Below are 26,179 nucleotides of genomic sequence, written 5' to 3'. Positions count from 1 at the left end.
TTAAATTTTTTTAAATGCAGCAATGAAGGGTGCAGATATATTGGAGTAGCAGCTGGTGGGGTGGGACCTGGGAGAAGCTAGCATTTTCTCTGCATTTGCTTTACAATGAAATTTGATGTTTATACTCTAGGCTGCTTTATTCTGAAACAATTTTACAAAGAACTGTTTGATTATCCTTTTTAAAAAAAAAAATAATGTTTCAACTTGTAATGTAGAGCAATGTGTTTGGTTGTTCTCCAGTTATACCGTAACCTAGATTGAAATAAATTATCTGGGAAAAGCAATATGTAGATTTTTTTTTCACTCTCAAAGCACACATTCTGGAAGTGATTTTGATTGTTGTTGGGTGGTTACTTTCAACCTTGTGTTTAGCTACTTTATAGATTTGGTACACACAGCCCTATTCTGAGTAGATCTATTGAGTTTAATGGAAAATATAAACTACTGGAGTAATTCAGTGGGTTGAGCAGCATCTAAGTGTTTGGTAGAGTAGAGCGAAGGAATTGCTAACCTCTTTGGTTGAGTCCCTGCTTCGGGACATTTTTAACGTTTTATTTTCTATCTCTGGTAGTCATGTTGGTGGAATCAGAAGTTATGCTTGAGGAATGAATTCTTAAGTGTTCAAAGTGAAAGTACAAGATCTCATGGCATAATTTAAAGAGGAAAGAAATGTGAACAATTCATTTTTTAATGCAGTACATTTATTATGTTGTGAATGTATCCTTTGTCAACATAGCTAAAAAGATTTTCTTTATTGCATTGGTACTTTATGACTTGGTGCCAATTAATTGCTTCCCTGCTTCATTATAATTACAGTTGAACAAATTAAGTACTTTTGAAGTGCTTTGGGACATTATGAAAAATAGATAAATATAATCTTTGTTTTGAATTGCCTTAATTCTTTAGTCTTTTTAAACTTGCCTAGAAGTTTTGGCATGGCTACTCAGTTGAGAAACAAAATTTCATGCAAGAAAATGCCTGCTTTTCAGTCAGTGGTTGTGTTTGAGAAGTACATGGGGAGAAGGATAATGGCATATATTTGTCACACTGCCTACAACTTGGTTGCATTCGCATATTCCATTATATGGAGCAATTAGAAAGTACTCCACCCACTGAAGCTCGCCTCTCAGTTGATCCCTTCCAGAAGTTTTTTTTTCCAACTGAGATTTCAGAAACAAACCCTTGGTCTACATTCATAAATTTGAAAGTGATCTGCCTGTAAAACAACAGTAGTTATATTCTTTAAGTAAACAACCTTCGGATAGGAGTTTGTAATTAAAATTCCATAGTTTTTAATGTGTTGATATGCACAACAAAACATTTTAGGAGTAATTTCCTGTTTTCAAAATTTCTGAAACTTTGTTAGAGACAACTGTTCATAATTTTCTTTATATAATTCTGGATTTTGACCAAAAGTGTAAAATCATTCATAATGTAGTCTGGTGCAGCACCCTGTGGTTGAACACCAGCCCAGCATTCCGGTTTAGTTGTACACAGACATGGAGTTCTCTGCAGCTTTTTGGCTGTACAAATGCATTCCAAAACAGTTAGAGAAGTTGGTATTAAACCTGTTGTTGCCACAAATATCTGTAGTAAGAGTAGAACTGCATGAAATTAGCTGTTACAGAATATTCTTTTCAGTTTTAAAAAAAGTAGTTCAGGAATCGGCTTGAGCAAGGTATTACAAATGTTGAAAATCTTTAAAACACATGCTAGAAATATTATGGTGGGTATTGCAAATAAGAAATATCTGTAATTAAAAGTTAAAAATGTAGGCCTTTAAGTTTTGGAGAAAAGCTGTAGCTGTGAAAATGTCTTCCAGGCTTTTAAACTTTTAGAAGATCCTTGGAATATGGGACATTTTTGTATTTTTTCCCAACCTCTAATCTCCTTGTTAAAGATCTACATAAATTTTGGAATTGCACTTTGGATCTAATGTTAATATTTTCTTGAGCTTTATTTTACTGTGAAATATTCACTTGTTGGTTAGGAATCTCGAGAAAGATTGGTCTGTTTTGAAATAATATAAAATTTGAGGAAAGAAATATGTCCTATTTTAGACTGCCATGTTAATAGAAAATTGCATTTTGGATGCAAATCACTTATCACTGCCCTGTTTTCTCTACACAACCTTACTCAATGTTAACTTGAAGAGGCTCAATCAGTAACTTTTTTATGTCTTGTGGATAAAGCTAATTGGGTGTTTAATTTGTGACTAAACCAGAGTTCAAAAACTACAGTAGAAAGAGAAGCTAATCTGATTTCTGTGGAACAAACTAGGTGCCTGCAAGATTTGACAAACCATTTCAAGAGATTCTGAAGTTAGGAGATGTCGAGTTGCTTTCATAGAAGGTGTATGCATTTCATAAGCATATGGGTTGTGCATTATTTTTTTATTGTAATGTTGTAAGATGGTTATAATATGAATGTTTGCTCTATGACGCTGCCGCAAAACACCGCATTTCATGACTTGTTCATGCTAATAAATCCTGACTTTAATGACTTCACTCGTGCTATAATATTACCATTGATTTATTGAATCTACTTGTTTCAGTTGAGTTGATCAGTTCTGACTTTTGAAGTCTGAAGGACAGGTCAATTCCTACTTAATGGAGCAAGGAGCAGATTATACTTCTGATGGCTTTTCTATATGGATTTGAATTTACTGCAGTAATTTTCATTTGTCGAGCAGAATTACTATAATGAGTTTATCATTGTAAAATGCACATATGCAACAAAATTGCTGAAGCCAAACAGGCACTACACGTTAAATAATTCTAGTACGGAAAGAGATAATAAATATAAAGGATAGAAAGATATTGAGTTGGTGCAAGAAAATGGTGTTTTGAAATGGGATCTGGGCTGGAAGGGCCTGTCTCCATTTAAAATGCAAAAGGTGCAGACAGGTCTTTTTGTGGCCCCAGAGTAGTTTGTTTGGGATATTAAAGGAAGGTTCAAGCCTGATGGCTGCTGGATTTAAAAAATGTTCTTGAACCAAAAGGTGCTTGACTTTGAGATTGTATATGCTCTTCCCAAAGGTATTTTAACATTTAAGAAGAACTTGGACAATACCTGATGGGAAAGATATGGAAGGCTATAGGCTGGGTGCAAGTCATTTGGACTAGACAGAAAAAATGGATTAGAAGGGCCAAAAAGTCTGTTTCTGTAGTGTAATCTTCTGTGGTAGCAGTGACAAGAAGTTGTGACTAAGGTTTGGGATCCTTTATGATGGTTGCTTTCTTGAGGGAGCATTTCATGGGCAGTTGGAGCCTGTGATAGATCTGGTAATGTTTACTATCTTCTGCAGCCTTCTGTGTTCCTGGGCACTTGAATTAACAAACCAGGCAGTGATGCTTTCTATAGAGCATCTGCAGAAGTTTGATAGAGTACATGACATGCAAAATCTGCTCAGACTTTTTTTAAAAAAAGTGTTCCGTTGATGTGCTGGCTCCAGGAAGCATTCTCTGACCTGTAGACTCCCAGGAACTTGAAGGTACAATTCCTCTTCTCTGCTGTCCCTCCACTCTCCCTTCCCCAAATCCACCATAAGCTCCTTAGTCTTAACATAGAGAGCAAGATTGTTGTTCTGGTACCTACCAATCAGAATCTCTGTCTACATCCTGCATTTTGACTTATTATTTCCCTTTTTCAGCCAAACAATGATGGTGATGTCAGTGAGTTTATAAATTCCATTGGAGCTAAACTTGGCAAAGCTAACATGAAGTGAAACACGAAGGGCTATAGACGCTGTGATTGTAGGAAACACACCGAGATGCTGGAGGAACTCAGCTGGTCTTTTCAGAATCAATAGGAGACAAAGATATATTGCCGACATTTCGGGCCTGAGCCCTTCAAGGAAAAAAAAACCAAGTCTCAGAATCCAAATGAAGGGGGAGGAATCAACACCAGCAAAAGGTGTTAATTGGTTTTGATAAGGGAGGAGATGGAATTTATCATGACTTTGTGAATGGAGAGTCGGGATGGGGGGGTGGTGGTTTAAATGAAAGCCAGAGAAGTCTAACTTAATGTCATCAGTTGGAGGGTGCCAAGTCAGAAGATAAGGTGTTGTTCCTCCAATTTACATGTAGTCTTAGTCTGGGAGTGCATGAGACCATTGTCAGCAAGGGAATGGGATGGAGAATTTAAATGGGAGGTCCATGTTATTGCGGCGGTCAGAGCCAAGGTGTTCAATAAAGCAATCTCCCAGTTTGTGTCCAGTCTTTCTGATGTAGGGGAGACCACAGCGGGATCACCGGATGCAGTAGATGACCTCTGCAGATTCACAAGTGAAATGTGGCTTCACTTGGAAGGACGGTTTGGGGCCTCAAATGGCACTGAGGGAGGAGGTGTGGGTGCAAGTGGAACATCTCCTTCTGTCACAGGGTAGGTCCAGAGGGAACAATTGGTAGGGAGGAATGAATAGACAAGTGAGTCATGGAGGGAGCAGTCCATGAAGAAGGCAGAGGGGGGGAAATATGTGTTTAGTGATGGGATCATGTAGGTGGTGGAAAAGGCAGAGAAGGATGTGTTGGATGTTGAGACTGGTGTGGTAGTAGATGAGGACAAGAGGAATCCTGTCCTTGTTGCACGTGGGGACAGAGAAGGCCAGGGCAGATGTGCGGGGTAATGGAAGATGTGAGGTTGAGTGCGGAGTTGATGCTGGTAGAGGGAAAGCCCTGTTGTTTGGAGAAAGAGGACATCTTTGATGATCTGGCATGGAAGTCTTCATCCTGGATGCAATCATGAACCTGTGTTTGACTTTATATACAAATAATAAACAGAAAAAAAGCAGTTTTTTGGCACATCTGCCGTTCAATAATATAACTACGGTAATTTTTTAGTGCTGCTTCTCTGTACTAATGGCACAGCCATGATTCCCTTAATATAAAAAAAAACAATCAATTTTGAACATCATGATTAACCTCTGTGCCCACCTTGGTGAATTTCAGATTCATTGCCTCTCGTAGGGGAAAAAAAATCTTGTTTATCCTGAATCGCAGACCCTTTGAGGCCGATTTTAAATGGTCTAACCAGAAAAAGCATAAAACACCCAATTGAGCTTCTTGTGAATCTTTTGTGTCTCAATGAGTTTGCTACTCATTCGAAAAGTCTGCTTAATGTCTTAAGACGATGTCACTGCCAGAAATCTGACTGATGAACCTTTCTTGCATGTTCTATCACAAATCCATATTTCCTTGAGTATGAAGACCAGATCTGTGCACAGTATTCCAGATATTATTTTGCCAGAACTGCATATAATTGGAACAAGCTGTCTCTGCACTTGTACTCCAATTTTCTTGCAGTAACAGCCAACCCTGCCTTTTCAATTGCTGATTGAACCAGCAATTTGTGATTTGTATATGAGGACACTTGGATCCCTCTGAACATCGATGGCTTTCTTGACCTTTAAGCAAAATAGATGACCTCTTGCACTTTCCTTCATTGTTTCATCTGCAATGTCCTTGCTTGCTCATTTGCTGGGCCCCTATTCACGTGAAGCTCCTTTTCACTGTCACAAGACTATCTGTTAGTGTGTACTGTATCATTAACTAACTTGGATATGTCCCACCTTGATTCTCTTGTGCGTTATTGATTATAGATGGAGAACATTTGGTCCCAATGCAAAACCTTGTGGCATCCCATTAGTTGCAACCTTCAACCTAAAAAATTACCTGTTCCTTTTATCAATCTTCAGTCCTTGTCATTTTATTACACTTGGAACCATGAATATTTTTTGAATATTTTATTTTTGATTTTTCAAATACTCATGTAAATTCAATAAACAATGCATTATATTCTTTTTCTACACAATATGATTTAGAGTCCATTTTCCTCGTCCCCATCCCATAAATTACACAAAAATATAAGAATACAAAAACCATATTAAATACTGGTGAAATCAATGATCCCCCTTAAGGTGAGAGAACCCTGAATGTTAAATAAAAATTTGGTTGGGTGGGGAGAAAAAAAGTGTCATTTGTGCCACATCCCTGAGTTCACACTCTTGGCCATTTACCTGCTGGGACAAATCGTTTCTTTTCTCTTAACCGGAATGGGGATGGGGGGCACCAATGTGCTTCAGATAAGGTTGCTACACTTAAAAGAATGTCATATCTTGTCCTGAAATTGTAAGCGATTTTTATGTATTTTATCGTGCGTTATTTACCTGATATTTAATGTATTTAACTGCTAAACACTTCCTGGCTACTGACAAGGTGACCTTCACAAACTGAATTTGGTGTTTGAATAGTCTAAACTGGACTCTTTTCTCCCCCCCCCCCCCCCCCCCATCCCTGCCATGTCCCCCAGAAGGTAAAACTCCAGATCCTTTGGAAAATCCACTTTTGTAATCTTTTTCACAATGTCCCCCAGGTCTTCCCAAAAGGATCTCACTCTTGTACACAGCCAGGTTGAATGGATAAAGGTTCCAACCACCACACCACACCTAAAGTACATTTCCAAAATGACTTGTGCAATTTTTGTGGTATGAGGTATAATTGATGTAAGAAATTGTTGAGCCCTAGTCTGACTCCCATCTTTCCCTTGACCAGCTTTCACTTAAAATATGGAATGCATCTTAGACATTCCCCTTTTGAATTAGAATCTTCGTGTCATTACAGTCAGCCAGTGTCATTGTTGGCCCCAGTTTATCCCTTAGGAAAGATCTTAATTGCAGAAAGCAGAAGAATGTTCTGTTTGATAATTCATATTTGGTCCTCAACTGCTCGAATGACAAGTTTCCTTTGATGGTAATAATCCTTGATATACTGGACCCCTTTCTGGCACCAGGTGTCCAGGATCTTTTAACCCAGAGTAGTGGTATTAAATTGTTCTGGGTCAAATGGGTTTTAGGAGATATCCCCACCTTCAATCCAATACATCGATTTATTCTTTGCCACGTCTGGCACACGTTTTATTATGGGTTATTTTTTTTAAATTAATGTTCCATTTGTATATAAACTCTCCTATCTTTTCCCCTATTGCATGCAGCCCAATTTGTGCTCAAGAAGTGGGACCCCTCCCTTAGAAATGAGGCGATAAACCTTGCTTGGGACATCTAGTAGTACTTTTTAAAAAAAAATCTGGCAATTTGGAACCATAAGTTTTAATTTTGTTTGATGAGAAAAAGTATCTTGTAATTGAAGGCTTTCAGAAAGTCTAAATTCAATGTCAGCTGGTTTGATAATCTTACTGTAAAATTGCACTGGATTTGTCAAATGTGATTTTTTTTTTGCATTTTATCAATCTGTTTTCCCAGGATTAATAATCCTATAACTTGCAAATGTCCTGTTAACACTTGCTTAGTAATAGTGGTGAACATACTAGAACCTACTTGGGCATTCAAGTCTATAAATTCTTGTTTTTCTCTTTACATTAAAATACAGTAAAACACCTGGTATCTGTGGCCTATGGGGATTGGTAGATGCCGGATTAGCGAGTTTTCCAGTTGGTTGAGACTGTGTTGAGTGAATAGAGAGCTAATGGCGAGGCATGCCAATTTTAAACTTCCATATTTTTTACCCATTTATTTTCTGCAATTTTTTTTGCCATTTGCTTGAGGTTGCTGATTTCTTGAATTCTGGATAACCGGGATTTTACTGTAGTAGGATTACACTGGCTACCTTTCAACCTATGGTTAGTTAAAATATGAGACTGTGATAAAGTGAAAACACAATACTCAGCAGGTCAAAGTGTACTTTATGTAGCAAAGATAGATTCATAACCAATGTTTCGGGCTTGAGCCCTTCATCAAGATATCAAGGTTTATAATCTTGATGAAGGGCTCAAGTCTGAAATGTTGGTTATGTATCTTTTATCTTTGCTACATAAAGTACACTGTTTGACCTACTCAGTTTCTCGAGCACTGTTTTTATTTTAACCCATAGGAATTGTTCTGTGAAGTATAGAAGTTTTCCCTATAGCTGCCACCTTTAAAACTCTTAGATGTGTTTTTTTTTGGTTTGGTTTTCAATTTTATCATTTTTAAATTTTTTTGTGTTCCTTTGTTTTAAAAATGTTGGACTGCACTGGGTGGCTTTCTGCATCTTTTATTTAATTTATTTAATCTCATGTGCTTTTTAAAAATTCTGTAAAGACTGAGGATGTTATAATCTGTTTTGCATTTGCCTCTCATTCTACTTTCCCTTTCTCAATGCCTTGGTCCTCCTTGGCTGAATACTGACATTTTCCCAATCCTCAAACTTTCTGCATTTATTGGCAACATTACAAGTTTTTATCTCCAAACCATGACAGCACAACTTTTCCTTTTATCCTTTGTGTGGATTTGTACAATACTTTTGCTTGTTTATTGTCCTTTTAAATGTAGTTTCCCGATCTACTATTGTTTTCTGTCCTTTTAAATGTAGCTTCTCAGTCCACTATTGTGAACAAATGTCTCAGCTTCATGAACCAAACCCAATTTGCTAGAGGGGGTGGGTGGGGGCAAAGAATGGTTGACTTATTGAGCCAAACCTCTTGATCAAGACTGAGAAAATGAAGTACAGAAACCAGTGTAGAGGACAGGTTTTTTCCGCTGTTGCTGACCTGCTGAGTCTCTCCAGCAAATTGTGTTTAGATTCCAGCATCTGCAGTCTCTGGTATCTTTATGGCTTCATAATTTGCTTTGGTCAGATTCAACACTCTGATATTGTATTGAGCTAAAATTAATTTCATTCATTTTTACAATTTTCAACAGTTGGTCTTTTATTTCCTTCTCCAACTAAAATCATTCTGGTTCTCCAGTACCTGTGGAGGAGACTTTCTTCAGTTAAGTATCAGATAATAATTGCTATTCGGTCATTGAATCACAGGGAAGGTGGATATACAATGTCTGCTATTATTGCATGTTGATTTTTCTGTCAATTTTGGCAAGCAGGTGCCCAGACCAAATTTTGTTCGTTATGCACGAGGAGCTGAATTTGGTTATAATCCCATATTGTACTTTATCCATGTTTATTTTGTGCTTTTCACATTGATTAATATTTTAGTTGAATATTTTATTGCCTCCTAGGTCACTAACTGATCCCTTAACTGGCGTATTCTCCAATAGATTAATGGCTGAATGTGGGGGGGAAAATATTACCAATTTTTTTTCTGGCCGTGACCAGCTGATGAAGTAGTTTTGAAATGTTAAAACATAGGAATGCAAACCACAATCTATCAAAGAACCTATTGTTAGGACTGGAAACCAAATGTCTTGATATTTTGGATGCTGCCTTTGCACTGGATTATGTTGGTTTCTATTGTACAACAAATTACTCTGGGCAGTCAATTAGTTATTGTGGTAACTTGTTTCTGTTTCTCTCTAGGCTGATCTGCCTGGGATTAAATGGCGCCGTTATTCATGGCAAAGTCCTGTCGGGACACCACTTGTCATCCCGGTGGCTGAAGATGATGCTCTTCTTTGCAGCTTTAGCCGTTGCTTGAAGGCTAATGTACTTTGTGTCTGGCGAAGGGATATGACACCAGGACATAGAGAGCTTTGGATTTTCTGGTGGGGCGAAGTGCCAAATTTTGCAGATCTCATTCATCATGAGCTCAAAGGTGAGAATAAAAATGGCTCTGAAGTTGACTCTTAAATATCATTTTTATGATCTGTGATTTCTATCAAATCTCTTAATAGTCTTGGAGTATCATGGAGTTGCTATTTGGATGAGGTCTACAGCAGCATCTAACAAATGACTGGATAATGTATGGAGATGGGGTGTGACATGTAATGGGTGGGTAAAACACAAAGGAAAAACTTTTTGCTGTCGATTTTGTTTGAAATTATTGGTCCATGCCAATGCTAAACATCTTAAAATTTTCTCCACATAGGTGGCTTTGTAGAAACAAATGGTAAACTCTGATAAGCTCAATAAAAATTTTATTTTTTTCTAACTCTTGACTCCAGTTTATTTCCCGCTGTCTTAAACAACTCTAAAGTTGAAAAGTAGCCTGCTCCAGTCCAGTAGTTGCTTTTTATTTTTAAAATTATTGCGTCTCTGTAATAGGATCATTTCTGAAGAGGATGTGATCTCTTTCCACTGACTGATTTCTAGCAATTTCTTTCTTCTCTTTATTATTGATGCTGTTAAATGAATGCTACATGTGGTGAAATTCACTAAATAACCCTTTGTTTACTACTTTTTGAGTGTTCAAAAGAAATTGTTTATTTGCACCATCTTAAGCATCCAGATGTATTTCTCCTGCTTGAAGTGCTTTTTAAACATTTTGCCAAACCTTTTCAGTCAGCCTTATTGGCCTCATGAACGAAATTTGTGTTGCTTTAAGCAAAGATGAGGTTAATAGTTTGTAAGATTTTATTCCTTGTTGGGTAGCCTTAGAGTTGTACAAAATTGAAATGGTCCACTGTCCAGTTATATCCATTTATTCTAAACTCATTTACCTGCTTTAGATCTGTAGCTTTCTCTGGCAATTCAAACTCATTGTTGAGGTTTTGCTTAATGAAATGAGAATGCCTGCATTCAGCAGTTGAGGTAGGGCATTTCTGATTTTAACTGCCACCGCCTCCTCTGTGGGTATGGGTGGGTGTGTGTGTGTGGTAGATGGGTGTGGAAATTACCCCTCAGATTCCATTTAAATCTACCTCTCACCTTCGAGCTATGCTCTTGGGAGACTCCTGTCAAGGAATAATGAATTTATCTGCTATCAGGTTGTTCCCTGCCTCCTTTATTTTGAAGGAAACAAACTTGGCTCATCCAGTTTCTCCTTGTAACTGAAATGTTCCAATCCAGGAACCATCCTGGTGAATCTCCTCTACACTACCCGCAGCACACTCGCGTCCTTCATGTAGTGAGGTCTGTATTGAACTGCACGCAATACCTCATCTGTGGTCTAATCGATTTAACGTGATCTAGCTCTTGTATACGATGCCATGGTTAGTGAAGACAAACATTCCATTTGTTGTCTTTCCTACCTGTACTACCATTTTCAGGGATCTGTGACTTTTCCCATTTATTTAACAAAATAAATGTTGACTTCTGGTGAAGATACTTCCACTGTACTGTTGTGCAGAGGGATCCAGGTTTTGGGCCCTGTGATGATGCAGGATTGGTGTCACATTTCCAAATGAGGGTGGTGCCCCCATGTACTTGTCTGTTCTTGGTGGTGGAGGTCACAGGATTGGGAAGCATGTCTTGGGTGGCTAAAGCAAGTGAATTTGGTAGATAGAAAATGAATCAGTCTACACCTGCATGCAGCAAGACCTTGACTATGTTCAGGCATGGTTTGTTAACCAGCAAGTAACATAAACATCATAGGTGCTAGATGATGGCTTGCAAAGTCTTTGTCCCCTTGCCATTCAAAGGCATGATTGGAGTTGTAACAGAACTTGAAATCAACATTTCTGAATGGGACTAATTACTGAAACATTGTCATGGAAATAATATTATAAACATCTGAGTATTTTTCTGAAAATGTTGTTTGAGAAATTTAGTTTTCTCCCCAGTACCCCATAATGTGCACATTTAGTTTATTCCTAAACATCTGATAGGATTGTTCTGTTCATTTTAACAAAAAAAACCGTATAATGTAAATTAAAAAAAAAATCAACATTTTCCAAATCAACACGTATCAATTGCCTATCCAGAACTGTTTGGATTCTCCTCACTGCTGACTCCCAGGATATTGTAGGATCTGTGTGATGGAAATGCAAGTCAATATCAAGGATAAATGAATAAACTCTCATTGGTGGTCATTATCAGGTACCTTAATATCCTGGTTGAGTATTGTGCATTTTATAAATGGTACTATTAAAGCAGCCCTTTGGGAGGGGGGTGGGGTGGGGGTGACTTCCATCTGTTTTAGCCTTCAGAGCAGACCTGCCTGCAGGCAAACAGGTGGTTAATTTGAGATGGTGCACTCCTTTTTCTTGTATTGAATGAGGATCTTTTGAGGTATTTTGAATATTCTATCATCTTAAGTGGTGACCTGGAGATGCTTATTAATGGAAAATGTGTATTTTTTTTTCCAAAGGCCTTGTGTACTTTTCCTCTTTCTGACTGGTAACCTTTTTCCATGATGGCTTGGAGTATTTGTTTGAATCTGGTGCTGGATGTAATTGTGGTCTACTAAGAAAGTGTAATTGGAACTTCTTTGCAGTGGTGAATTGAACAGTTTTGTGGGGACTGCTTTGGTATCTTTTAAGTGCCTTAAGATGGCTGCTTCAAGCAGTTCATGTCTCTAAAGTATATAGGAGAGCAGTAATTGTTGTCCTGTTGACCATTAGTTTGGTGGAAAATCTGAAGTCTTGATCTTCAGTTTGTGTTGCATTGAAAACTGTACTGAATTTGATGTGTCTTGGCCAGGAGGTGGATTGCAGGATGTGGGAATTTGGGGCCTTCAACCTTTTGTTGAAGATGTTGGAATTCATTCGGGGCTGTTTGGTTGAAGGCAAGGCCCATCCATCACATTGCAGTAGCAGTGGTAAAGTTAGTTTTTAAAGTGGATGTGGTGTACTTTTGGAACTTGACTAACCTAGGAAACTGAATAGTATTACTGGTACATTATGTTCCTCAAGTATAGATTGTGGAAGGCCTTTGAGACCACCACCTTGATATAACTGGTACATACTGTTGCATTTCATTCAGAGTTAATGGGAGACTAGATGAAAATGTTATTTGATATCATAGGTAGGCCACAGTGGGTTGTTTATGGCTAGTAACTAAATCCATTGTTTAGTTTTATTAAAACTAAATGTTTCTTTTGATAAGTGGAAGAAGATCTAGGTTTGGGTAAAGGAAGGTGGACTTTGTAGAAAATTTGTAGCCTGTTAATATCAAGGTAAAAAATTGTGTTTGCAAAAGTAGTTAATGCATTAAAAAATGCTTTTCTTTGAGTCCCTTTATTTCCCACAGAGTGTACATTAGTTGCTATAGTCAAACTTGCATGTATGCCACCTACAACCAGCTTGGATCTTGTGAAGCTTTCTCATTTGCAGTATTTTTTTTGGCAATTCTTTTTGGCCCTGGGGAAGATCTCTAACTTTTATTCTCTCAATTATCTTTATCTTTGAAATTTGTTTTGATTCATTTAAATAAACACTTACACCAACTAGGACAAATGCTTAAAGTCAAAAACTGTAGATGCTGGGAATCTAAAATAAAATTGAAAAATGCTGGGGAAACTCAACAGGGAGCATCCGCAAGGAGAAACAGTTCATGTATCACTCGAGTGTTCCTGGACCCAAGTGGGAATAACATAGTGTGGAGAATGAGACGAGGAATGATGGAAAGAACAAAGAGAATGTATGTGATGGGTGCAGGCCAAAGTTCAGATTTGCTTTTGGTGCTATTTTTAGAGAAATTAATTTTTAAAATTATAGTTGAACTGTCTAGAGAAATATAAATTCATCAAGATGAACTGGACACTATTGAAAAAATGTGCTCAAATTATAAAATGTTGACCTCAGTTACTACAAATTTGAAAAAATCTTTTACAAAAATCATTTGATCAAGTAGGATTTGCGGAAGTTCAATGCAACCCCAGAGATTATGATTGAAAAATTAACAATGAGTTAATAGAAACATTTGTTTCATATCCTTGAATGTCTAAAAAAACAATCTCAATGTTGATTAACTTTTTAAATATAGATGAGAGTATAGTAAAAGTCCTAAAATCCAGAATGCTCGGAATTGGGTTGGTCTAGAAATGTAGGATTTTCTGGTTTCTTGGACCGTACATTTAAAATTCAAATTTAAGGAGAATAAACAGGTAAATTCTGATAGTTTATTAATGAAACATTTTGCAAAATACTTGCATTTTGCATTTTTGAACTTTCTTGCATTCTTGTTGCCACTCTGGAACTGTGGTGCTTGACAAAAGCATAGTTTTGAGAAGCCTGTTTTGGATTACAGCAGAGAATTTTCAAGGAGTCCGGATTCTCAATGGTCTGGATTTCTGGACTTTGACTTGCATTTGCATCAAATTGTCTGCACTCTTGTTACACTGGATGGGATCACAGAATAATAAAAAAAATCAGGATGAAAAATCCTAAGTAAGAGGGGGGAAAATATTCCCAGTTGGCTTTGGTGCCAAAAAAAAAAAGGCTGAACTTAGTGAGGGATATCTTTGGTCTTGAAATAGTGTTATGATGAAGGTAGAGCAGGAAGGTTTAAGTGGCTGATGGCTGTTGGAAAGAGACTGTTCTTGAGCTTAGAGATGCTGAACCTCACTCCAGGTTCTGAACCTGAAAGTAGCCTGAACATACCTGATGTTCACAAAATTCATTAATTTGCTTCCATTTTAGTTATAAGTATTTTGGGTTTTCCAGGAATGGAAGATTGAATAATTTTAGTCAGTGAATGTAATTAAACTTTTGTAGCATAAGGTTTTGATTTTTTGATTTGTCATTCTCAGTATATCCATGTGTGAAAAGCATCACTCGCTAAGCTCAAATCAGGAAACATTAATTAGTTATGTGCTGTCAAGTAATGCTATAAGATGGACTTTGGAGAATAGAGGAATGTATTTGCTCTGCTTAATGACCACTGATTTAAGCATCCTTCTGTGCATTTTCAACTGATCAAAATAAATAGATGGATTTGTTGCAGGTTATTGCAGAGCATTACCTTGAGATTCATTGAGCAGGTTTTAGCTTTTTGCTAATTGGTCTGTAATATTGGAATCTAGAATTCCTCTGCTAGAGCTGGTTTTTAATTCAAATTATTGCAAGAAGATGCAGCACTATCTCGGAATGTATCACATGAAATTGATAAAACATGGAATTGTAATGTTCCTATTCAAGTTGGCCAACTTCAGCTGGTATGCAATTCTCCAAATTCTCTAAAATCATAAACACCTGAATCAGATTCACAGAGTGAGGTCACTAGGCCATGTTGAGTCTGTGATAGCTCTTATGAAATGTAATTAAACTTGAAAATCGGGAACTTCAGATGTTGAGATCTTGAATAAACATGAGGAGCTGGAAGGACTCTACAGGTTTCCCAGCATCCATGATGTGAAATAGACAGTCAACCTTTTGGGTTATAAGACTAGGATTGGAAAGGAAGATAACAAGTACAGAATGTGGGGGGTGGGGGGAAAGGGGAAGGGCTAGGAAGGGGCCTTGAAAAGGTAGGAGAGGTGGAGGGAGGAATAACATAATATGTGATATATGCTATGTATTTATTGTGTGTGCACTGTGGTCCAGAAAACACTTTTATCTGGTTGCACATGTAGTCAGATTTTAAACTTGAAAGAGACCACTGTGTATTTGAGAGTGTGGGGGGTGGCAGGTAGATTGAGAGAAAGTAAGTGTGAGAGTAGGTAAAGGAGTAAGAGAAAAATGAAAAGCAATCTATTTCCCTTGTCATTCCATCTCTCTCGCCTTTTTCTTCAGTATCCTATCACGTCTTGGCCACTCCCCCACCTTATATGCTTAAAATTCTAGTTTTGAAAAAAAGAATCTAACCTAAAATGTTGACTGTTCATTTCTCTTCATGGATGTTGCCAGACCTACAGAGTCTCTTTGTTTTCTCCTTGTTTGAGCAAGGTCATTGTTCAGTTTTTTTTCCCTGTGCTCTCCCATCCTAGTCTTGTAACTCAATGTATCCCTGCAAATTCTTTCATGTGTGTCTTCCACTACTACCCAAATGTTGCATTTCAGAGCATAATCAATTTTTGTTTTTGTTTTCTACCATTCATTCTCATTGTTCTACACCAGTCCACAAGAAAAAAATCTCAGATCTCTTCACCGATTCTCAAAGATAATCCTACCTTTAGCTTCCTATTTACATAATTAGTATTTCATCCCTTGAATTCATTTTGGGAAATCTGTTCTGCACATTTCTAATGCTGCAGTCTTCCTAAAGAGATTGCTATTCCAGTTGTAGTCTGACTGGTAACTGGAGGAAACATAACACAATACAATACCAAGATGGTTTGTTTTCTTTGCTCTTGCAATGTTATGTACCACTTTATTTTTGCCAGTCATGACCAGCTGAAAGATGAGGAGTTGGATGTACTGATGGTTTACTACTGGAATTATATCATATGGGATTCTGGAGATGATGCGAAGCTCAGAGAATATCTGTTTAATTTCAGATTTTCTTTCAACATCTGCCCTGTTGACTTATTTTTGCATCTGCTTTGAAATTCAGTCAGTTTAAATGATTGAGCAGAGGCCTGAACTAGTAGGGTATGAATAACCCAACTCTGCTTCTAGGATGAATGATGTTTGCTGGTTTGGGTAACCCAACTCTGCCTCTAGGATGAATGATGTTTGCTGGTTTGGGTAACCCAACTCTGCTTCTAGGATGAATGATGTTTGCTGGTTTGGGTAACCCAACTCTGCCTCTAGGATGAATGATGTTTGCTGGTTTGGGTAACCCATCTCTGCTTCTAGGATGAATGATGTTTGCTGGTTTGGGTAACTCAACTCTGCCTCTAGGATGAATGATGTTTGCTGGTTTGGGTAACCCAACTCTGCCTCTAGGATGAATGATGTTTGCTGGTTTGGGTAACCCATCTCTGCCTCTAGGATGAATGATGTTTGCTGGTTTGGGTAACCCAACTCTGCCTCTAGGATGAATGATGTTTGCTGGTTTGGGTAACCCAACTCTGCCTCTAGGATGAATGATGTTTGCTGGTTTGGGTAACCCAACTCTGCCTCTAGGATGAATGATGTTTGCTGGTTTGGGTAACCCAACTCTGCTTCTAGGATGAATGATGTTTGCTGGTTTGGGTAACCCAACTCTGCCTCTAGGATGAATGATGTTTGCTGGTTTGGGTAACCCATCTCTGCTTCTAGGATGAATGATGTTTGCTGGTTTGGGTAACTCAACTCTGCCTCTAGGATGAATGATGTTTGCTGGTTTGGGTAACCCAACTCTGCTTCTAGGATGAATGATGTTTGCTGGTTTGGGTAACCCAACTCTGCCTCTAGGATGAATGATATTTGCTGGTTTGGGTAACCCAACTCTGCCTCTAGGATGAATGATGTTTGCTGGTTTGGGTACCCAAAATCTGCCTCTATGATGAATGAGAATGCAGAATAAACAGGAAAAAGAGAGGGAACATTTTTAAAATGTGAATGCCTCAGAACATCAATATTTGCCTGTCTGCATCTAGTTATTTGACATCTATAATTGAAGCTAATACAATTTTTTTTGGCTATAGCTTAGTAATGCTTTTTGAGGGATTTGGCAAACATTTTGTCTATTTTTGAAGGCTATTGCTTGAACAACTTGATTTGAATTTTTAACATAAATCTACTTTATCACTGATGTGTGGACTATTTGTATTTACCTTATTCGATGTTATATAGGTCTCCCCTTTCTCCCCCCCCCCCCAAAAAAAAGTCACCTCAAAAACCACCCTGGGTCCTATATGCGAAGGTGATATTTTGGTGCTGCCATTTTGCAAGAGGAAAGTGCTCAAACTTCTCACCTGTGCTTTTTGGAGTTGTCTCTGCCACTCACTTCCTCCAGTAACACTTGGCTCTCTCCCTTCCCATCTGCCAGCTCTCTCTCTTCCTTCTTTCACTCCCTCCTTCCTGTTGTTTGCTCTCTTCCCACAGTGCAGTTCTTTGGGGGAGCACTGGGACTCAATGGTCAGGCTTTCTTTGATGACCACAGCTCCCCAAACAGATTGAATGAGGCACTGCCACCTGTTCCCGTGCCTCAATTTGCTTGGGGGTCCCTTCGCTTGTCGAACAGAGCCTGTTCATTGAGGCCCAGCACTCCCCTCAAAGCACTGTAAAAAGGAGGGAGCAAATTGAATGAGGTAAATACGCTAAAACAAATTTTTCATGAGACTCGCTAAAAATGGGGTCGAGGGGCATTCTTTATGCCATTGGGTCCTATATGCTGTCAAATACGGTATGTAATCACCACATTGTAAAGGTAGAAACTTGTTATTTGAGGCAGATTCTTGTACCTTTGAAGTTGGCTACATGACAAAGTAGGCTTCAAGGAAGGACTGTTTATGTGAGCAATTGGCGGGCAGCTCTCATCAAAACTGCAAGGAAACCCAGTTTCCTTGCAGCTTTGTTCTTTCCCAGTTATAACATGGGGATATGCATCAATCTTTGGCTTTGATATATTTTGCTGTGGAAGGTGATAGGGAGCTAATTTTATTCCTCTACTGAAAACCATAATGGGGAGGAGTCTATGTTGACAAATTTTCTCCTTTGGTTCTGGTGGTCTAAAATTACATTTTTTACTACTTTAAATCAATTTTAGTGCTTATAATTTTAAGAAATTGTATTAGCAAAATTGCACACTTTTAGTTGAAATCTATTCTCATAAAACTTAAAATCATTTTTAAAAATATTACCACAAGTTGAAAAAGGAAAGCAGAATTGGAGTTAGTTTTTGGGTGCACAAGGTCAATGTACTTTTATTCCAAAATCTTGTTTTGGGCTTTTAACTCTAATTCCCACTGGTTAATTCAGTGTTACTCCCATGCATGAGATGAAACTGAGTAGGTGGGTTCCCACTGTCTTTGATTTTTTACATATTTTAACAAGTTTATGGGGAAGATGGCAAATAGATAACCTTCATCTAATCAACATTCCTTTAGTAATACACAAAATGTAATTATACTCAAAATTCATCAACGTCTGGCTGCCTTAAAGGTACTCTGGTGCTATAAGCATTGCCCACTGCCACCAACAATAAGAGAAAGAAAAGCAAAAGATTGTCACTTCAGAGACACCGAATGTATGTGGATTTGGCTGCAGTGATACAGCAGCCACTTATTCTTGCGTTTTATTGATTTTTTCCCTCTCTGCATTGCAGTCAGTTTGTTTACATTTTGTTTGTATGTGTATGTTGGGTACAGTTTTTTCACTATCAATTTGTGCCTCGCCTGCAGGAAAAAAGAATCTCTGGGTTGTATGTGATGTCATGTATGTACTCTGTTCCATCCATTTATAAACCTATTTGATTTATCTTGCTCCTCTGTGGGAAGCTTTTTTTGTATTCTTCAGTTTGAAAACAAAAATCTTTGAGCCAGATTTGTAATGAAATAAGCTGTGGGGAAATGATGCTGTGAAAAATATTCATAAGATTGTAAGATGTAGGATCAGAAGTAGGGCCATAGTCTGTTTCACCATTCTATTATGAGCTGATCCATCCTCCCACTCAGCCCCACTCCCTAGCTTTCTCCCCATAACCCTTGGCACCTTGACTAATAAATACCAGTTAATCTCTGCCTTAAATACACCCAACATCTTCGCTTCTGCAGCTGCCTGAGGCAAAAAGTTCCTGTTTTACCGCTGAAATATACAAATGACAATTAAGAGTTTGAAAAAAAATAGAATTGAACCTGAAGACTAATCAAAATAATGTAAAGTTTGTTAAATTAAAGGAATTTATTTTGAGTGTGTAATTTATGCTATTTCCAGCACTTTAAATCTTATGACATTGTCATGACAACTAAGGTTCACTTAAGTTTTTGCCAAATTCTCAAATTTGTAATTATTTTAGTTTTATATACAACTTCTGAAAATTTGTGATAATTGATGCAAAGTTTGTTTTGGGGGAAAATGCAATTTGTTACTTTCTCTATTTGCATTTTGTTAACTGGGGTATATTGACATAAAGAGTGGTGTTCTAATTATCTGGAGAAGGAAGTGCACGGTAGTACTTGAGTTCAAGTTTAGGGTTGCTCTATGTTGGGTCAGTGGAAATGTTTATTTCCAGGAATGTGATCTTTGGCCTATGAATATGGTGAACTTAAAAATGAAGTTGGAACTTGGCTGTGCAATCAAAGGTTCTTAACGAGAACCAATATTAATTGTGAGGAGCTAATGCTACCCATCTTCACTGTTGGCCTACTGTTTGATAGGAAGTCGAGGATCTGGTTGGAGAGGGAGGTGTTGAAATTTGGACAGGAGTTTACTGGGGATTCTGAAAATGTTCATTCTTTTCATTCACTATAATTGTAACTTTTCTAACTTTACTGGTAATTGGAATAAATCTATTTAATTGCTGATTGAAAATGCTTTTGGCTTCAGTTTGGCAGGAGTTTAAATACATCCAACTTTTCAGTGCAGACAGTCCCCGGGTTAAAAATGTCCAATTTATGAACAACTTGTACTTAAGAACCGACAAGCCGGCCGGAAGTAGAGTACTATCAACTTCTGGTTCGAGCGTGGTTGAGTCAGCATCGTCTGCTGGGAGCTTGTCTTGAGTAAGTTGTAGAGTATTTGTAAGTGTTTAGCATGCATAGAAAAATAAAATGTATACTATATATGCCAAGGTAAACATTTGACTAACTGATGCGAAATAAGGACCATATGTACTTGTTCTGACTTTAAAAACAAATTAGAGTTGAGGACAGACCTAGGGAACAGAAGCTGTTTTTAACCCAGGACTGTCTGTACATCAGTCCAAAGGGTCATTTGTACTGGCTGCAAAATCTTTAAATCAGAAATTAATCAAGACAGTAGGGGATAGGTGTCCTTTCTATCTCTACAAACTTCCTAAAAGATGTCATTTGAAAACTGTCCAGTTGCTGCCCAGACACATTTTAAAATCTCATTTTTTAAAATTTATTGCTTCCGAAGATTCAATTGGTCTTGGAAAAAATTATTTGCAAATTTTACGTGCTTGTCTCTCTAGAGATTCTTTGTATACCGTCCCTCAGCAGTTGGCCTCAGTAGTTTGAAATGGTTGTTTTTAAGAGATTTTTTTTGTAGCAGCTATCAGATCTAACTACCATAAATATTGTGTATAATGTGACCCCCCCCCCACCGTTTTTGAGAGAAAAAAAGGAAAATTTTACCCCGTGTATAATACGACTCCCCCACCCGAGTTGCGCTGCTGTCTCTCTTCTCCCTCGCTCGCCCTAGTCTTGCTGCCGTCTCTCTACCCCCTCGTCCGCCCGATTCGTGCTGCCATCTCTCCCCGCCCCTAGTTGCGCTGCCGTCTCTCTACCCTCTCGTCCGCCCGATTAGTGCTGCCATCTCTCTCCTGCCCCCTAGTCGCGCTGCCGTCTCTCTACCCCCTCGTCCGTCCGATTTGCGCTGCCGTCTCTCTCCGCCCCCTAGTCTTGCTGCCGACTCTCTACCCCCTCGTCCGCCCGATTCGCGCTGCAGTCTCTCGCCCGCCCCCAGTCGCGCTGCCGTCTCTCTAGCCCCTCGTCCGCCCGATTCGCGCTGCCGTTTCGCGCTGCCGTCTCTCTACCCCCTCGTCCGCCCGATTCGCGCTGCCATCAATGTAGGCGGTGGCTGCTGATAATCTTACTTATTAAACACAGCAGAAATTAAAAAAAATTATAACCTTGTGTATAATGCGAACCCCCCCCCCCACTTTGAGCTCAAATTTTGGTACAAAATTTAATTACTTCATTTTTATTCAGTTATTTCCCCAGTTACAAAAGTTCTGTATATTTTTGATTAATATATACTTTTAATTATTAAAATACTGCTTTTTTTTGTATAGATCACTTGCTATGTGTTGCATTTACGCAGATCATACATTGCTGAGTGGGTTGTTGAACTATAATTATCATCAAATAAAATTTGTTAATTTAGACCCAGTGCCATCATTTGGATTGCTGTGACAATCCTTGGTTGGCAGCTGGTTGGTTTTTGCCATTTTAAATTGAAGCTTGCATATTAGTGAAATGGATGCTAGCAAGAGAGAAATTAACTTTTTAGCAATATGTTTGGTATCTTTAAAATATTATGTAATCGGTGGAAAATTTAAAGTTGACGTAGCATGAAAGGTATGCTTGATTCTCTTTTAGTTATAATTCCTTTTTCTGCTTCCCCTTTGCAAAAACAAAAAATTCCAAGGGAAAAATTTTGAGTACCAAATACTTCCTGAATTCTATTTTAATCCAGTTCTTCAATTCCTGTAATTTTTATTGTAACAAATGTAAAACATCTTTGGCTAGGATTTCTGTTAAGTTTAATGGATGTAAGACTTGTTTGATTCAATACACACTTGACCGAATGAGAGAGACTGGAAAAATATGGCTTCAGTTTCTAATTCTGCATCATGAAAAAATGCAAAAAAATGTAGGTGCAGCTGTGAGCAATAGAGTATGCAAAACCCCTGCTTGATTGCTCTAAATACAGGATAGACATATTGAAAATTTGTGTATTTGGAGCCCAGTCTCATTTAGCTATGGTGAATCTGATATTGAAAGAATTCAGTGAATTTTTTTTGTTGGATGGCACAGGGATCACTTCACTTCTGAATTTATTTTTCCTTGGGTTGTTTTGTCTTTTGATATCTCTTGTTATTTGTAAATCAGCATTTTGGGGATTTTCTGCATACGTGGTGCAGATTCTTGTAATAGAGGGAGCCAAGTACACTTCTTGCTGCATCTTGAGTATGAGTTCATGGGAAATTTTAGTTTATTTTTAATTAGCAATTTACAGCAAATTTGATGTGCTGATGTGTAGAAGATCTGTGTTGATTTTGGCTTGCAATTTCTATAATTTTGAACTATTGTTTTATCGTGATAGGACTGGATAATTGATTCAGAAACTTCAAGATGGTGGTGAGACAGCACTTGGAATATTGGGTAGTTTTGGTCAACCAGCTAATAGGAAACATATAATTATGATTGGAAAGGGTGCACTACAATGTTACTGGAGCTAGTAGACTTAAATTATAAGGAGAGGCTGGATGGGCTAGGACTTGCCTCCCTGGTGTATGGGAGGCTAAAGAAGATCTTCCAGAGCAGGGGTTCCCAACCAGGGGTGCGAGATAGCATTCCAGGGATTGTGAGATAACATTTCAGTTTTTAAAAACTAAATCCATTTTTCTTCAATTTGGATAATATGTCAGATGATGAAGAGCTGAAGGAAGATCTTATTGAACTGCGCACAAATTGTGTTCTTGAAATGCAGTTTGAAAGCCAAACTTTGGAACAAGATTGGTGTTCGGCAATGGACGTGTTTCCAAGACTTTGTGAAAAAGCACTAACTGTGCTCATCCCCTTCGCGACGATGTACTTCTGCGAGGCTGGATTTAGTGCCCTTTTGTCAATCAGGATCAAAGCCTCCACCAAGGCTTCAAGGTTCCTTTTATTATCGCGTGTCAAAATGTAATGTAGATGATAGGCCAACATTAGTCTGTTGGCTTGCGGAGGAGCTAGTGGAGTTGTTCAAGTGAACCGGTACGGACTTGAAGGGCCGACATGGCTATATGGTTATGGTTAAGACAAAATCAAGAGATCGCTTGGGTGCACGGGCACACACGCAGATTGGTATCAGCAACAAGGTGCCACGTTTTGAAAAACTCTTAAGCAATAAACTGGAACAAAAGAGTCATTACATTTAAATTGGCTTATGAACATTAGTTCTTTAATTTTTTTAAAAGAAATTTCATGCATGGATGAAAATTTAATTTTTTTTTTGAAGGGTTTATGCAACTTTTAATTTGTTGTTATATTTTTTCTTTTCCATATGTTTAATTTTTTTAATATATTAAAAATTGATTATACAAATTTGTTTTGGTCACCTTCACCTTTATTCTTAAATAAATTATTACTTTAAGGGGTGCGTGAACGTATTAAAGTTTTTTAGCGGTGCGGAGCATAAAAAAGGTTGGGAACCATTGTTCTAGAGGTTTATAAATTTGTAAGGTGGCATAAATAGTCATTTTTTCCCCCAGGGCATGGAAATCTAAAAATAGAGGCATAGATTTGTGAAGGAAAGGATTTTAAACCTGAAAGGAGACATCATGGTGTGTATCTGGAACAAGCTCCCAGAGGAAGTGGTAGAAGCAGAGACAATAGTAACAAACAAAATACATTTGAATAAGTACATGGATAGGAAAGGTTTAGAGGGAATTAACCTGCTTGCGGGCAAATGGGACTAAGTTGATTGGCATGGACAAGTTAGACTGAAGGACCCATTTCCATGCTGTGGATCTCTGACACTATGAAGCAGATTTAAATTTTCCAACTGTCCTGATGGAATTTAAACACACCTTGGGAGATGGGAGAGCATGTGTTAATAATGGATTGTACAAAAATTTAAAGGGAAACTGAGGTCCTGAATTGTCTAATTAATATGTGACTGGAGCCACCAATTTCGATGCCTTCTGAAATTTGGTAGTTCATTTGAGTTAACAGGTTGATTTTAGCAATTGGCAGTTTTGCTAGTGACATCCCTTGAATAAATAAATTATGGGCCTGCTGCTTATGGTTCAACACATTGATTGTAATTCTCTCCTAGCCATGCCCCTAAAAAATACAAAGTAGTTTGGGCTTTCATGTCTGCTTCACCATTCATTAAAATTCTGCTCATTGTACACCTAGGTGCCATTTTCCAGTAATTAATTTTCCTTGCTTGATACTGGGAAAAGCATGAATCTTTCTTTAGTACGCTCTTAACCTCCACAAAATTGCAAAGATTTGCCATGTATGAAGATTTTTTTCAGTCCTGAATGGCTAGCTTCTGTTCTGAACACTTCAGCGAGAGGAAATATAAGCCCTGTATTTCTCTGATTAAGCCCTGTAAGATGTTTGTAATCCAAGTGCTGTCTCACTAAGGCACTATATAAATTAGTAGGATTTTCCTACTTGTATGATTAAATCTTCTTGCAATAAAGATCATCATTAACCGTCTTGACTGGTACATTAACCTCCTTGAGTTGTGCACAAGGACACGAGTATCTCCAAGAACTGAAGTCTTTCAATCTTTTATTTAATATGAGCAGTTATTGTTGCCAAAGTGGATGAACTCTTGTTTTCTCTCACTTGTGTTCCATCTCGCTTGCCCTTACTCCTTCACTTATCCTGCCTGCATTCTCCTGAAGTTCCTGTTCCACCCACAACTCGGGTCAACCACCAGCATATTTTGGTCTATTGCTCGAGGCCATTTTTTAAATATAGATTGTGATCACCCAGGGCTGTTGAACTGATTGATCCTTGCAGTACACCACTAGCTACTTTCAGCTAATCTGAAAATAATCCATTATTTTTCCTGAAGCAAAACTTGAAAATCTGCAGACGTCGTGATGAAATAGAAACTGTACTGAAGAAACTCAGCATGTCAGTGTTCTTTATATAGTAAAGATTAAAAAAATACATAACAGACATTTCGGGCTTGAGTCCTTTCTCAAGGTATGATCATCAACCTTGACCATTCACCATTTTATGTCCTCAATAAATCTAGAGATGGTACAGTAGAAGTCCTAAAATCTGGTCTGCTTGGGGATTGGATTGGTTCAGATTTTCTGGATTCTCAGAGTATTTTTAAAAATCAAATTTAAGGAGAATTAAAGAGTTGAACAAGTAAATGTTGAAAATACAGCATGCTTCATTTATCATAACTAGCAGTTTTAAAGAAAAATAGTCAACACTTGACAAAAATAATCATCTTTTTTTTAAACAACAAATGTAATGTTTGAAATTGTAAAATAAAAATACAGTATACATATGAATTTCTTTTGTTAAGATTACCTGTATTAAGTGTGGTTGCTTGTTGCTGCTGTGCGTCCGTGGCACTCACGCCCCCACACAAAATCCCGTTAAATTCAAAAAGTTTGAGAGTCTTCAAAAAGTCCAGATTTTTGGGTGGTCTGGATTTCTGGAATCTGAAATCTTGGACTTCTACTGTATTTCTGAAGAAGGATCCCTTTGGTAGTTATTGAATCTGTTTCTACTGCATGATTATCAATATAGCAGCACTATGACCAGGTTGTGTTACTTTTGTTATCTATGAAAGTCCAATCTGTTCTGTTTCAGGGTGTTCTGTTCATGTCATGCAAACAACATCAAGAGCTGTGATGATAAGAGTGTGGCTAGTTGAATGTATTTTTGTAGGACACTGATTTTGAACAAAAAGGAAATTTTTCTGGCATCTTATTCAGGCCATCTGGCTTTCTCTTTGGAGCCATGTGTTTATTTTTTTGCCTATTGACACGTGTTCCTATTGTACTTGCATTTGTATTCAAAATATTGGTGTTTTGATAAACCAGAGGCTTACAATAGCTGTTTTCTGCACCTCTTAATTAGAAAGTTGGATATTAAAGAATTTAGTTTCCGAATTTGTGTGGCCTTGTTCCATCTTGGAAGTTTGAGTACAATTTCAATATCTTGCATTTAAGTTGAAAAAATTTTTGATTATATTACACTCCAACATTAGTGGAGGGAAGCCAAGTCTGCAGTTAAAATTTAGCACTTGAAACATTTCACTTGAGGGAAAATTTAAGCTTTTTAAAAAATAAACATAAAAAAAATACAGCGCTTGATGTTCTTGGGTTTTATA

The 26,179-nt window shown here is 37.8% G+C and overlaps 1 protein-coding gene and 1 long non-coding RNA gene across 5 annotated transcripts in view; one reads left to right on the top strand and one right to left on the bottom strand.

Annotated features, from left to right (window-relative positions):
* LOC138749820 (uncharacterized) overlaps positions 1 to 25,667 on the bottom strand; it is a 57,163-nt gene extending 31,496 nt beyond the window's left edge. The window contains exon 1 of the long non-coding RNA XR_011348877.1: positions 25,372 to 25,667. This is a non-coding gene — a long non-coding RNA (uncharacterized lncRNA). The remainder of the gene's footprint in view (positions 1 to 25,371) is intronic.
* Positions 1 to 26,179, top strand: part of med13a (mediator complex subunit 13a) — a 177,269-nt gene that overhangs the window by 34,966 nt on the left and 116,124 nt on the right. For all 4 annotated transcript variants that reach the window (XM_069911718.1, XM_069911717.1, XM_069911716.1 and 1 more), the window contains one exon: positions 9,309 to 9,543. In XM_069911718.1, the coding sequence (XP_069767819.1) occupies positions 9,459 to 9,543 (85 nt within the window). In that variant the 5' untranslated portion in view covers positions 9,309 to 9,458. The remainder of the gene's footprint in view (positions 1 to 9,308; positions 9,544 to 26,179) is intronic.

Source organism: Narcine bancroftii, chromosome 14, assembly GCF_036971445.1.
Source record: "Narcine bancroftii isolate sNarBan1 chromosome 14, sNarBan1.hap1, whole genome shotgun sequence".
Lineage (NCBI taxonomy): Eukaryota > Metazoa > Chordata > Chondrichthyes > Torpediniformes > Narcinidae > Narcine > Narcine bancroftii.
This window is presented reverse-complemented; position numbering and strand designations above follow the sequence as displayed.